The sequence below is a fragment of the Brachyhypopomus gauderio genome, chromosome 2 (assembly GCF_052324685.1).
Source record: "Brachyhypopomus gauderio isolate BG-103 chromosome 2, BGAUD_0.2, whole genome shotgun sequence".
NCBI classification, from domain to species: domain Eukaryota; kingdom Metazoa; phylum Chordata; class Actinopteri; order Gymnotiformes; family Hypopomidae; genus Brachyhypopomus; species Brachyhypopomus gauderio.
In genome coordinates this window covers 19,160,837-19,175,607 of record NC_135212.1, presented here as the reverse complement: position 1 = coordinate 19,175,607, position 14,771 = coordinate 19,160,837, and the positions used below count along the sequence as shown (strand labels likewise).

Below are 14,771 nucleotides of genomic sequence, written 5' to 3'. Positions count from 1 at the left end.
GGATAAGCCTATGTCTAAAGACTTCTTAACCCTCATTGACTCTTTTAACCTTGTGCAGTGTGTAACTGGTCCCACTCAGGAACGGGGGCACACACTTGACTTGGTTTTAACATATGGGTTTTCTGTTTCCAATCTAGAGATTTGTACTGCTACGTTTTCAGACCACATGCCTGTTATTTTTGACGTTTTATTGCCTTGTCATATGGATAAACAGTGTGTTACTGTGCAACAATGTCGCGTTATAAATTCATCCACTGTTGCAAATTTCTCCGCTGTCTTCTCTACCTTTACATCAGATACTCCTTGTGGTGCTACTGATGTAGAGGCTCTGATGACTAGCTTTAATTTTAAGTGTCAGTCTATATTGGATACCGTGGCTCCTGTTAAAATAAGACACTCCAAACCAAGTACTGAACCATGGCTGAATGATGGCACTCGTGCTGCTAGACGGGAGTGTAGAAAAGCTGAGCGAAAGTGGAAAAATGACAAACTTGTAGTTTCCCTTCAGATATTAAAAGGCAAATGGCGTCTTTATCAGAAGACAGTGAAAGCTGCAAAATCTAAGTATTTCTCTGATATTATTCTGGCAAATAAAAACAAACCTCGTGTATTGTTTGAAACACTGAATAAGGTTCTTAATGCCCCATATGCAGCCCGTCCGGAAGCTTCTGTTGAATTGTGTGAGAGGTTCCTGCATGTCTTTGTTGGTAAGATCGAGAGCATTAGGGCCCTTATTGGTCCACCTTTGTCTGACCTACCTGTAGCTGCCACATTCTCTGCTGTTCTTGATAACTTTGAGCCTGTCAGTTTAAAGTTATTGGAACAAATTATTGGTCACATGAAGCCCTCTGGCTCACCTAATGACCCACTTCCACCTCGTTTGTTTAAAGAACTTTTTCCAATTTTAGCCCCTGATGTCCTTAATATTATAAACAGCAGCTTGGCAAATGGTGTTGTACCTGATAGTTTTAAACATGCTGTGGTACAACCACTTATCAAGAAGTCTGGACTGGACACCTCTGTCCTCTCTAATTTCAGGCCTATTTCTAAACTTCCGTTCATTTCTAAGATTTTAGAAAAGGTTGTTCATCAGCAGCTAACCGTGTTCTTAGATGAGCACAAAATTCTTGAACAATTCCAGTCTGGTTTTAAATCTCTGCATAGCACGGAAACGGCACTACTGAGAGTTTTTAATGATGTCCTTTTAGCCATTGATAAGGGTCAAGGGGTCATAGTTATTTTGCTGGATTTAACCGCAGCTTTCGATACAGTGGACCATAAAATTCTATTATCTCGTCTTTATAACTGTGTGGGTATCCAGGGCCTTGCCCTAGAGTGGTTTAAGTCCTACCTGACACGTAGAAGCTTTTGTGTTCGTCTGGGGGCCACTGAGTCTTCCATAGCCCCTCTCACATGTGGAGTGGCCCAGGGTTCTATTCTTGGGCCTCTTCTTTTCTCATTGTATCTGCTCCCTCTTGGCTCCATATTAAGAAGGCATGGTGTCTCTTTTCATTTTTATGCAGATGATTCACAAATTTATATGCCACTAAAGCGACAGGATACCCACTCTTTGGAAGTACTTCTACAATGTGTTGAGGAAATTAGGGCGTGGATGACTAATAATTTTTTACATTTTAATGAAAAGAAGACTGAGGTAATAGTGTTTGGCCCAAATGACACTGGAGTTAATGACTGTGATCTAGGTGCCTTGACACAATATGTTAAACCTACTGTGACAAACCTTGGTGTGAAGTTCGACAGTAATCTGAGGTTTGACTCGCAGATTAGTACTGTTGTTAAAGCAAGCTTTTTTCAAATTAGACAGTTGGCCAAAATTAAATCAGTCCTCCCTCGTCACCATTTTGAGATTTTAATTCATGCTTTTATTACTAATCGCTTGGACTACTGTAATGCGCTTTACTTTGGTCTTGACCAGAAGTCCATTGCCAGACTCCAGCTTGTGCAAAATGCTGCTGCACGGCTGTTAACAAATACAAAAAAACGAGAGCACATCACCCCAATTTTAAAATCATTGCATTGGCTTCCGGTCCTTTTTCGAATTCAGTTTAAAATTCTTTTATTTGTTTTTAAATATCTTCATGGTCTCGCCCCCCAGTATCTGTCCGACCTATTACAACACTATAGCCCAGCACGCTCGCTTAGGTCAACAGATCAGTGCCTCCTTACTGTTCCGAGGACACTGAGAAAGTGCAGAGGTGATCGCTTCTTTTCAGCTGCGGGTGCAAAATTGTGGAATGACCTTCCTTTGCACATTAGGCAGATTGAGTCACTCGCCGTTTTTAAATCTCATTTAAAAACACATCTTTTTTCATTGGCTTTTGATTTAATTTGATTTTCTTAGTGCTTTATTTGTTTCTATAGCTTTGGGTTGTGTTGTGTGTTTTCTTCCTAAATTTGGTGTTTTTATTTAAACACAAAATTTAAATTTTATATTTGTGCTGTTTTATGTTTCTTATTCTTTCAGTATGTGTACAGCACTTTGGTATACATTTGTTGTTTTAAAGTGCTATATAAATAAAATGGATTGGATTGGATTGGATTGGATTGGCTGAATATGCTGCGGTGTGCGGCGATTAGATTATTTAAAAAATAAATTAATAATAATAATATTCAAGCGTGAGAAATTCCATGTGTGGCGTGAGAGCGTGTGAAATCGCTAAATATGCGTGAGTCTCATGCTCAAAGCGTGCATATGACCTGCATATGACCAAGGTCAGCACATGATTACGCAGGTTTCCCACTGACTGTAAGTCACATTTATCTGCTCTCTGTCTTAATAATCACTTTTTGTGTTATGTTGGCCGGGAGATGGTTGCAGAGAGTATGTTTTCAGGGTTGCCAACGCTCACGCATTGAGCATGAGACACACGCATTTGACCGTTTTCACACGCTCTCACGGCACTCTTCTGATATCTCACATCCGAAAAAAAAAATCTTGTTTATTTATCTGATCCACATCTATGAACTATCCAACCACCCGCGATCGATAGATTGCGATATAATACTTAATTTGTGTCCATTTTACGTTCACCCCCCCCCCCCCCCCCCCCCCCCCCCCGTCAACAACTTACGTCTCAACCCCCCCCCCCCCAAAGCCTGTGTTTTTAACGCATTGTAAACTGGGGTGCCTTAAAAATTTGCATGCATATAAAGGGTGCCACAACTGAAAAAAGGTTGAGAAACACTGCACTAGAGCATACACTAGACATACAGTAGAACATACACTAGACATACAGTAGAACATACACTAGACATACAGTAGAACACACACTAGAACATACACTAGACATACACTAGAGCAGGGGTGGCCAACTCGTCATAGACCAAGAGCCACTTTTCTTACTGTATTACGGCAAAGAGCCACATCGTACATGGGCGAGTGTAATCTGTTGAGCGGGGGGGGGGGGGGGGGGGGGGGGGGGGTGGCAGGTGTAAATTATTAGCTGTGAGGACAGTCAAATGCGTGTTTTCCACTACGCCGGTTTGTAAAGTATTAGCGGCTCGCTAGGCTTGTAAACTAACCGCGAAAATGTAGCAGTGTGTCACCCCGTTTGTGCAGGTGAGCCCGCGGACCGGCTGGGGAGCCGCATGAAACCAGGCAAAGAGCCGCATGCGGCTCACGAGCCGCGGGTTGGCCACCCCTGCACTAGAGCATACACTAGACACACAGTAGAACACACACTAGAACACACACTAGACATACACTAGAACAAACACTAGAACATACACTAGACATACACTAGAACATTCACTAGACATACAGTAGACATACACTAGAACACACTTTCAGAGGCCGAGATTACATTGCTTTGTGCCTATAAGGGATTCTTGGTCCTCACCCAGTCAGCGTGTGGTAAATACTGCAATTTGTTGGTCACCAGCACCACAGTCCTCCTTTCCTGCCTGAGGAATTTCAGAATTCCTTCCTTCATCAAGTGATCACTCAGGTGGATGTCCAGGGCTGAAAATGGGTCGTCCTACAGGTGAGTTATAGAAGCACGTTATACAATCTGTTCCTACATTGCGATATGGGTTGTCCCTGTTTTCAACAGCACTAATCAGACTCGTCAAAGAACAAAGAACATTCTGGAGGAAGTCTTCTATGTCCGAGTGCTTGATGATATACCCCGTGGTCACCACTGTTCAAACCATAAAGCTCTTCTGACAGTACGGTTGGCAATGTCAGTAGTCTCCTGCTGAACTCACCAGGAATACGACTTCAGCTTTCTGATAGAGGGCTCTGGCTACGCTAATTCGTTGCCGCTGACCACCTGACAGAATAATACCCTGTAGGACGAGGAGACAGACGCTATCAGAGCAGCGTGAGAACACACATGCATCCTGTTCATCTTGTGTAAACAAGCCCACCCTCTCTCCAACCACGGTTTGGTCTCCCTGGGGAAGTGTGTCAATGTCAGGCTGTAGCTGGCAGGCTTCAATCACGTCCTTATACCTGAAAGCACAACCACAGAAGGTAGAGGAATCCTGCAGGAATTACATCTTTTACTCGAGCGCATAAACTGCACTTATCAAGAGAAATAACTGCGCAAGCACTCTGCCATCAGACATCCTTGGCAAACAGCCTTGACTTTCCAACCACCATTTGTCCAAATGCAAGTCTTAAAACCCCTTTGATTATTATGTAGGTAATACATATTGCTCTACATCAACAACACATCTCCCTAAGTCGTTTTTTATGGCTTTATGTTTTTTTTATTTATTTTTTATCAGGTCATCATATAAGTGTAGCTGGTCAATCTAGGGCTTGGTCACAGAGAAATGCACAAATACCCGGGAGCATTTCAGAATGGTGGGCTTCAGCTGGGCATGTGGGTCCGTTAAGGAACAAAACGTCACAAAGGACACACGCCCAGTCACACAACTCTTACAGAACATCTCCGGGGTTCCATGGAACAGACCCACTCTAATCTTCCCCTTCACAGCTCCATGGACAATGGCCAATAGAAAGGGTCAGGAGAGCTTGACAAAAGAAAGAGGATGTTGTTTTTGTTTCCTTTGCCTTCACCTGGAGGCGATTTGTTAGGCACATTAAAAGCTGTGGCCTCCGTTGTGTTTGTGCAGAGTGGCATGATCGCTTCAGCAAAGCCGAGTAGGCAGGGACCATGACTAACCAGGAAGAGAAGACGCACACGAAGGCTACCAGCCTCTGCACTTCAGAAAGATTAAACGGCCGTACCTTCTCAGATTGGGGGCCATGCTGAACAAGATGTTATCCTCAACCGAGGCGTTGAGGAGCCAGGGCCTCTGAGATGCGTATGCCACCGAGCCTCTTATCGATCTGCTTGTCATCCAGAAATTGAGATACAAACACACTTAAACACTGAATTCCACTTAGTCATTTTCTCACATTGTGTAAAGTGTGTTACGTACTCAGCTGGTTTGGTTTTTTTTACATGATTGACAATTAGTCTGTGAAAAAAATAAAATAAAACCGTAAGTTGAACACGAATGCATTTTAAAGTATCTCTGCTGTCCTTAATTGACAACAAACATAGTTTTTGCTTCCTTTAATTCAATGAAATCAATCTGTACCTGTCGTCTAGTTCATCATCTGGATCTGGTAATCTGTGAGGTAAATATATTTTAGCATGTGGCTCAAATGTAAAACACAAACAATACAGAAGAATGAAAAACATCAATTAAGTAAATGAAGCAGGTTGATCCTTGTTGCTAGGAGACCTGCCTCTTACCTGTTCCAGGTGACACTCCCTGAGACCTTCTGCATCTCTCCCAGTGCAGCCAGTAACAGGGAGGACTTGCCACATCCTACCTGCCCTACAATCATCGTCAGTTGACCTAACACACACACACACACACACACACACACACACACACACACACACACACACACACACACACACACACACACACACACACACACACACACACACACACACACACACACACACACACACACACACACACACACACACACACACACATCATACACTATATAGGGCAGTCATGGCCTGGCGGTTAGGGAACTGGACTTGTGACCGGAGGGTCGTGGGTTCGATTCCCAGACAGGCCATGACTGAGGTGCCCTTGAGCAAGGCACCTAACCCCAACTGCTCCCCGGGCGCCGGGCTAGGGCTGCCCACCGCTCTGGGCACGTGTGATCCACAGCCCCTAGTAATCACTAGTGTGTGTGTGTGTTCTGACTGCACAGATGGGTTAAAAGCGGAGGACAAATTTCGATTGGGGTATAAAAATCACAATTGACAAAATATGGCACATTTCATTTCATACACGACCATGATAAATCACAGAGCAAAGTTACCACTGCAATTTAATTAAAGTAAAATGAACTTACCAAAGGGAACTCTTATGTCAATGTTGGTCAATGTGGGACATCCCTGAGTCCAGGTGAAATAGCCATTCACAATCTATAGCGCATGAACAGCACAAACATGTCCCTTTGGTCATTTTGCTGTATTCCCTCTAGTGAGAGTGGGGCACCAGCTTTTAACTTGGAATTTGCAACAACTCACATCTGACCTTCATACAGATATTCTCCTCTTCCGTGGCACCGGAAGAAGTCAGATTTTGATCCTGCAGAGCTGAGTTGCCATTGGCTTTGTCCTTACGCTTGACCAGCCTGGACGCCTGGAGCTGCAACATGTACTGGTGATGCACAAAAAAGGTCAATCATCTCAGTCCCAGCACATGAGCGCGCAGAAGACGTGGCCCATCCACAGCAGATGTGCACTACACGATGTCCATCATTGTGCATACTCACGACTGACTTGATACTGCCATTCTTGGTCGGTTTGAGCGGCGGTGGGGTTTTGGGCTCTGGATCGATCTCGATTTCAGCACTGCTGAAAAATTCACTGAGTTTCTGTGCACTAGGACAGGCAAATAAGAAGCTTAAAAGTGCAACAGCAATCTGCAGCACCAGCAAAAAATACATTTACTTAAAGTGCTTGTTAAATCTACAGAAGATTGGGCAAAATGCATTATACAAGCTAAGCAATAAAGTTGATGAAATTAAACTAAATTACAAAATCAACACTAGAGAAAATATAGAATATGAAGTAATTTTAAATTATATGAAGTGGAGGCAAATTACAACCACATTAAAGCCACAATCAGGTCTGGAACAACCTTAAGACCTCCGTTGTTAGCATTAATCAAAAATGGCCTTGCCATTAGCAGCCGATCCTGATTGGGCTTTTAAACGCCAGCCTGTTATATAACAGCACACAGAAGACTCGTGATTGGTGCTTGTGTTTCCAGGTACCGCCCACAGTCACCTGACGAGGGCCTTAACGGTCGAGTGCAGCACACTGGAGAGCAGGAAGAGGGGCGTGACCAGGATGTGAAAGAGCGAGAGGGAGGCGAAGGCTGTGGCGGGAGACATCTCGGCGTGGGCAGAGCCTGGCACGTGCACGTGAGCCACAAACGTCTGCGGGGGACACACACCACACAACGCAAACCAGTTCACACTCTAGACAACAGGTAGACGGTCCATGCATAAGTGTGAGTTCTGTTGGGTGGTCGGAGGAGAAGTCACAGCACTCACAGCGAGCACCGCGGCGATGGGGATAGCCGCGTTCATGAAGACTGCGAAAAGAAAAGAGACACGTCAGAGCGTTAAATCAGAGCAGCGGGCATTTATCTATTTCAGCAATTGCGAGGGCTGGAACTGAGCTGCGTCGCATCTGTGAAAGGGTCTGCGTCTCGGAGCTCGGCGCGTCTCACTGGAGAGGGAGGTGTAGAGGGCGAAGGAACGCAGGCTGCTCAACTCCTTCCTGCGTGTCTCCTCCACGCTGGAGCGGAAGATGTGCTCCCAGGCATACAGCTTCACTAACTTGATGCCTCTCAACAACTCGTTAGTCTTCTTCAGTCGTTGACTAGAGTACTCCTGCAAAGAATGCAAACACACAAATACACACACACACACACACACACACACACACACACACACACACACACACACACACACACACACACACACACACACAGACACACAGACACACAAATATACACTTAACTACATTTTTCACTCATTACTGTAAGTCAAATGACAATTGAGGCTAAGGCTAGTGTCTCGTAACAGCGCTCGTAACAGCACTCGTAACAGTGCTCATAATAGTGCTCGTAACAGTGCTCATAACAGAGCTCGTAACAGTGCTCGTAACAGCGCTCATAACAGTGTTCGTAACAGTGCTCATAACAGTGCTCGTAACAGTGCTCATAACAGTATTCGTAACAGTGCTCATAACAGTGCTCGTAACAGCCAGTTTCTTTCATTCACGGTAAGGTTCTCACCAGAGTGCTCTTCTGTGCCCATGAGAGCTGTGTGGCCACCAGGTACTGCAGGGGGGCCAGGACGGTGATGATCAGGGCCCCGATCAAAGCGCTGAAGCCCAACAGGTAGTACAGCAGAATTACACCGATGGTGATCTGTGAGAAACAGCAACAGGTGGCCAGAAGCAACCCGTTATTCCTAACACAGTCAGGGGTAAAATCAGTCTCACCTGTACTGGTATGAATGCATGCTGCTGATCTCACCTGTACTTTATAAATGAATGCTGCTGATCTCATTTGTACTGGCATGAATGAACGCTGCTGATCTCACCTGTACTGGTATGAATGAATGCTGCTAATCTCACCTGTACTGGTATAAATGAACGCTGCTAATCTCACCTGTACTGTTAGGAATGAACACTGCTGATCTTGCCTGCATTGGCATGAATGAACGCTGCTGATTTCACCTGCACTGGCATGAATGAACGCTACTGATCTCACCTGTACTGGCATGAATGAACGCTGCTGATCTCACCTGCACTGGCATGAATGAACACTGCCGACCTCACCTGCACTGGTATGAATGAACACTGCTGATCTCACCTGCACTGGCATGAATGAACGTTGCTGAGCTCACTTGTACTGGCATGAATGAACACTGCTGATATCACCTGTACTGGTATGAATGAACACTACTGATCTCACCTGCACTGGTATGAATGAACATTGCCGATCTCACCTGTAATGTTATGAATGAACATTGCCGATCTCACCTGTACTGAATGAACATTGCTGATCTCACCTGCACTGTTATGAATGAATGCTGCTGATCTCACCTGTACTGTTATGAATGAACACTGCTGATCTCACCTGTACTGTTATGAATGAATGCTGCTGGTCTCACCTGTACTGTTATGAATGAATGCTGCTGGTCTCACCTGTACTTGTCATGTGTTCCTGTCTCCCCCCCTTGTCAGTCTTGACTTTTGTTTTGTTCTCTGTGTTTGCGTGTCTTTTATTTTGACATTTCCTAGTTGTCTCTGGTTTCACACCCCTGCCGTGTTCCCTGCCCCTCGTTATCACCTTCAGGTGTGTCTTGTTGTGTCCCTTGTTTAGTTGCTGTATTTAAGTCCTGTGTTTGGTCCTGGTTGGTGTGGGTTATTGATTGTTGTTAAGCTGTATAGTGTAATTTGTGAGTATTCGGTTTGTCCTTATGACTTTTGTGTTAGTTATTGTTATCTTTGGTCTTTGTATGAGTTGTGTTGTTTTTGTGTTAGACATTTACATTAAACCTCTTGAAAGCTGCATATGCATCCCACTGGCTAAGCCAGGTTTGTTACAGATCTGTCATGTGTTCCTGTCTCCCCCCCTTGTCAGTCTTGACTTTTGTTTTGTTCTCTGTGTTTGCGTGTCTTTTATTTTGACATTTCCTAGTTGTCTCTGGTTTCACACCCCTGCCATGTTCCCTGCCCCTCGTTATCACCTTCAGGTGTGTCTTGTTGTGTCCCTTGTTTAGTTGCTGTATTTAAGTCCTGTGTTTGGTCCTGGTTGGTGTGGGTTATTGATTGTTGTTAAGCTGTATAGTGTAATTTGTGAGTATTCGGTTTGTCCTTATGACTTTTGTGTTAGTTATTGTTATCTTTGGTCTTTGTATGAGTTGTGTTGTTTTTGTGTTAGACATTTACATTAAACCTCTTGAAAGCTGCATATGCATCCCACTGGCTAAGCCAGGTTTGTTACAGAATAACCCACCGTCACAATGGACGCAGCAGCTACAGGAGTGAGACCTGTGCCTAGCCTACCCCCTCCCAAGGATGTAGAGGACTACGTGGCACAGTTGGACTGTTTGCAATCATGTCTCGCCTTGGACACTACAGGTAGACCGATAGCGCTGCCCTCACTGACTCACTGCCCAGACGTATTCGACGGTAAGGAGGATTCAGCCGATGGCTTTGTGTTGCAGTGCAGGGCCTATTTCCAGTTCTTAACGTGCCCTCAGCCGCCAGACATGGTCCTCGTTCTGTTCATGAGGACGAGACTAGCGGGTAAGGCACTGGAGTGGGCGAACATTGTCCTTACCCACAGGTCTGAGGTAGCCTGGACAGTGGAAGGCTTTTTTGGGTTATTACAGGCAAGGTTTTCCAGTGATGCCCCCCGGCCTTACAGCATGTTGGAGATTGACTGCAAGAGTGCACCCCTTCCTGGAGGAGTCTACACCACCATTGCGGCGGACCATCCAAAGACTTTTTTGGGGGGGCGCTGGGAGCCTGTGCGTCAGGTCCTCACGTCTCCTCAGTCCAACCCCACCGACGGTGAGGGGAGGATGAGGGGACTGAGGAGTGGCGCAGGGGCAAACCTGTGTTCCCCAGACCCGCAGCCTGTGACGCCTCTTCCAGACCCACAGCCGGCCACGGCGCCTCCAGACCCGCAGCCGGAGGCCCAGGAGAGGCCTGCACCCGCGCCGGAGGCCCAGGAGAGGCCTGCACCCGCGCCGGAGGCCCAGGAGAGGCCTGCACCCGCGCCGGAGGCCCAGGAGAGGCCTGCACCCACGCCGGAGGCCCAGGAGAGGCCTGCACCCGCGCCGGAGGCCCTGGAGAGGCCTGCACCCTCGCCACCTGTTCCCGCGACCCGGAAGGGGTCACTGCCGCCTGTTCCCGCGACCCGGAAGGGGTCACTGCCGCCTGTTCCCGCGACCCGGAAGGGGTCACTGCCGCCTGTTCCCGCGACCCGGAAGGGGTCACTGCCGCCTGTTCCCGCGACCCGGATGGGGTCACTGCCGCCTGTTCCCGCGACCCGGAAGGGGTCACTGCCGCCTGTTCCCGCGACCCGGAAGGGGTCACTGCCGCCTGTTCCCGCGACCCGGAAGGGGTCACCGCCGCCTGTTGTTCCCGGGGCCCGCCTGGGGCCTGCCGACGTTCCCGGGGCCCGCCTGGGGGCTACTTCTGTTTCTTGTGCCCTCTCAGGGCCCACAGTGACTGTTCCGCCCGTCTGTGGGCCCGATGTGGACGTTATTTTTGCTCCCCCTAGTGTTGGTTCCCCTTCTGTGCCTGTGTTCCCATTTTTGCCCTGTTCTGTGCCTAATTTTGTTCTGTTCCCTGTCTCAGTGCGTGATGTTGTCATTGTTCGTGTGCCCGTTTCTGTCTCCGGTGTTGTTGTTTCCGTCCCTGTGCCCGTGTCTGTTCCTCGAGTTATCACCCATTTTGTTCCTGTCCATGTGTCTGTAGTCCAAAGTATTTTTGCCTCTGTCGCTGCCTCGTTCCCTGTTCCCCGTTCCGATCCTGTTTCTGTTGCTTGCCCTAGCCCTGTCCAGTCTCCCGATGTCCCGTTTGCCTGTCCCCCTCAGCCTGTTTCAGCCCCTGTGTTTGTGTTCCCTGAACCTTTGTCCTCTGTGCCTTCTTTTGCCCCTGGGTCCTTTGTTTCTGGTGTGTCCTCCTCATTGCCTTCGCCCCTGTTCCCTGCGTGTCTGTCGTCTCCTGCTCTCGGTTTGGTTCCTCCTGTCTGTGCTTGATGTTGGGTTTTTTTTGGTTTGGTTTCCGTTGCGCACCTCGGAGCGGCGCGCCTTGGAGGGGGGTTCTGTCATGTGTTCCTGTCTCCCCCCCTTGTCAGTCTTGACTTTTGTTTTGTTCTCTGTGTTTGCGTGTCTTTTATTTTGACATTTCCTAGTTGTCTCTGGTTTCACACCCCTGCCATGTTCCCTGCCCCTCGTTATCACCTTCAGGTGTGTCTTGTTGTGTCCCTTGTTTAGTTGCTGTATTTAAGTCCTGTGTTTGGTCCTGGTTGGTGTGGGTTATTGATTGTTGTTAAGCTGTATAGTGTAATTTGTGAGTATTCGGTTTGTCCTTATGACTTTTGTGTTAGTTATTGTTATCTTTGGTCTTTGTATGAGTTGTGTTGTTTTTGTGTTAGACATTTACATTAAACCTCTTGAAAGCTGCATATGCATCCCACTGGCTAAGCCAGGTTTGTTACAGAATAACCCACCGTCACAATGGACGCAGCAGCTACAGGAGTGAGACCTGTGCCTAGCCTACCCCCTCCCAAGGATGTAGAGGACTACGTGGCACAGTTGGACTGTTTGCAATCATGTCTCGCCTTGGACACTACAGGTAGACCGATAGCGCTGCCCTCACTGACTCACTGCCCAGACGTATTCGACGGTAAGGAGGATTCAGCCGATGGCTTTGTGTTGCAGTGCAGGGCCTATTTCCAGTTCTTAACGTGCCCTCAGCCGCCAGACATGGTCCTCGTTCTGTTCATGAGGACGAGACTAGCGGGTAAGGCACTGGAGTGGGCGAACATTGTCCTTACCCACAGGTCTGAGGTAGCCTGGACAGTGGAAGGCTTTTTTGGGTTATTACAGGCAAGGTTTTCCAGTGATGCCCCCCGGCCTTACAGCATGTTGGAGATTGACTGCAAGAGTGCACCCCTTCCTGGAGGAGTCTACACCACCATTGCGGCGGACCATCCAAAGACTTTTTTGGGGGGGCGCTGGGAGCCTGTGCGTCAGGTCCTCACGTCTCCTCAGTCCAACCCCACCGACGGTGAGGGGAGGATGAGGGGACTGAGGAGTGGCGCAGGGGCAAACCTGTGTTCCCCAGACCCGCAGCCTGTGACGCCTCTTCCAGACCCACAGCCGGCCACGGCGCCTCCAGACCCGCAGCCGGAGGCCCAGGAGAGGCCTGCACCCGCGCCGGAGGCCCAGGAGAGGCCTGCACCCGCGCCGGAGGCCCAGGAGAGGCCTGCACCCGCGCCGGAGGCCCAGGAGAGGCCTGCACCCACGCCGGAGGCCCAGGAGAGGCCTGCACCCGCGCCGGAGGCCCTGGAGAGGCCTGCACCCTCGCCACCTGTTTCCGCGACCCGGAAGGGGTCACTGCCGCCTGTTCCCGCGACCCGGAAGGGGTCACTGCCGCCTGTTCCCGCGACCCGGAAGGGGTCACTGCCGCCTGTTCCCGCGACCCGGATGGGGTCACTGCCGCCTGTTCCCGCGACCCGGATGGGGTCACTGCCGCCTGTTCCCGCGACCCGGAAGGGGTCACTGCCGCCTGTTCCCGCGACCCGGAAGGGGTCACTGCCGCCTGTTCCCGCGACCCGGAAGGGGTCACTGCCGCCTGTTCCCGCGACCCGGAAGGGGTCACCGCCGCCTGTTGTTCCCGGGGCCCGCCTGGGGCCTGCCGACGTTCCCGGGGCCCGCCTGGGGGCTACTTCTGTTTCTTGTGCCCTCTCAGGGCCCACAGTGACTGTTCCGCCCGTCTGTGGGCCCGATGTGGACGTTATTTTTGCTCCCCCTAGTGTTGGTTCCCCTTCTGTGCCTGTGTTCCCATTTTTGCCCTGTTCTGTGCCTAATTTTGTTCTGTTCCCTGTCTCAGTGCGTGATGTTGTCATTGTTCGTGTGCCCGTTTCTGTCTCCGGTGTTGTTGTTTCCGTCCCTGTGCCCGTGTCTGTTCCTCGAGTTATCACCCATTTTGTTCCTGTCCATGTGTCTGTAGTCCAAAGTATTTTTGCCTCTGTCGCTGCCTCGTTCCCTGTTCCCCGTTCCGATCCTGTTTCTGTTGCTTGCCCTAGCCCTGTCCAGTCTCCCGATGTCCCGTTTGCCTGTCCCCCTCAGCCTGTTTCAGCCCCTGTGTTTGTGTTCCCTGAACCTTTGTCCTCTGTGCCTTCTTTTGCCCCTGGGTCCTTTGTTTCTGGTGTGTCCTCCTCATTGCCTTCGCCCCTGTTCCCTGCGTGTCTGTCGTCTCCTGCTCTCGGTTTGGTTCCTCCTGTCTGTGCTTGATGTTGGGTTTTTTTTGGTTTGGTTTCCGTTGCGCACCTCGGAGCGGCGCGCCTTGGAGGGGGGTTCTGTCATGTGTTCCTGTCTCCCCCCCTTGTCAGTCTTGACTTTTGTTTTGTTCTCTGTGTTTGCGTGTCTTTTATTTTGACATTTCCTAGTTGTCTCTGGTTTCACACCCCTGCCATGTTCCCTGCCCCTCGTTATCACCTTCAGGTGTGTCTTGTTGTGTCCCTTGTTTAGTTGCTGTATTTAAGTCCTGTGTTTGGTCCTGGTTGGTGTGGGTTATTGATTGTTGTTAAGCTGTATAGTGTAATTTGTGAGTATTCGGTTTGTCCTTATGACTTTTGTGTTAGTTATTGTTATCTTTGGTCTTTGTATGAGTTGTGTTGTTTTTGTGTTAGACATTTACATTAAACCTCTTGAAAGCTGCATATGCATCCCACTGGCTAAGCCAGGTTTGTTACAGAATAACCCACCGTCACAATGGACGCAGCAGCTACAGGAGTGAGACCTGTGCCTAGCCTACCCCCTCCCAAGGATGTAGAGGACTACGTGGCACAGTTGGACTGTTTGCAATCATGTCTCGCCTTGGACACTACAGGTAGACCGATAGCGCTGCCCTCACTGACTCACTGCCCAGACGTATTCGACGGTAAGGAGGATTCAGCCGATGGCTTTGTGTTGCAGTGCAGGGCCTATTTCCAGTTCT

The 14,771-nt window shown here is 48.7% G+C and overlaps 1 protein-coding gene across 1 annotated transcript in view; it reads right to left on the bottom strand.

Moving 5' to 3' along the window:
* The window catches only part of abcc8b (ATP-binding cassette, sub-family C (CFTR/MRP), member 8b), a 36,917-nt gene that overhangs the window by 10,629 nt on the left and 11,517 nt on the right, over nucleotides 1–14,771 (bottom strand). The window contains exons 10-21 of the mRNA XM_076997313.1: nucleotides 8,317–8,451; nucleotides 7,747–7,909; nucleotides 7,568–7,608; nucleotides 7,299–7,450; nucleotides 6,782–6,890; nucleotides 6,541–6,666; nucleotides 5,575–5,636; nucleotides 5,413–5,451; nucleotides 5,219–5,320; nucleotides 4,390–4,474; nucleotides 4,228–4,308; nucleotides 3,861–3,998 (exon numbers count right to left, since the gene is read on the bottom strand). Of these exons, the coding sequence (XP_076853428.1) occupies nucleotides 3,861–3,998; nucleotides 4,228–4,308; nucleotides 4,390–4,474; nucleotides 5,219–5,320; nucleotides 5,413–5,451; nucleotides 5,575–5,636; nucleotides 6,541–6,666; nucleotides 6,782–6,890; nucleotides 7,299–7,450; nucleotides 7,568–7,608; nucleotides 7,747–7,909; nucleotides 8,317–8,451 (1,233 nt within the window). The remainder of the gene's footprint in view (nucleotides 1–3,860; nucleotides 3,999–4,227; nucleotides 4,309–4,389; nucleotides 4,475–5,218; nucleotides 5,321–5,412; nucleotides 5,452–5,574; nucleotides 5,637–6,540; nucleotides 6,667–6,781; nucleotides 6,891–7,298; nucleotides 7,451–7,567; nucleotides 7,609–7,746; nucleotides 7,910–8,316; nucleotides 8,452–14,771) is intronic.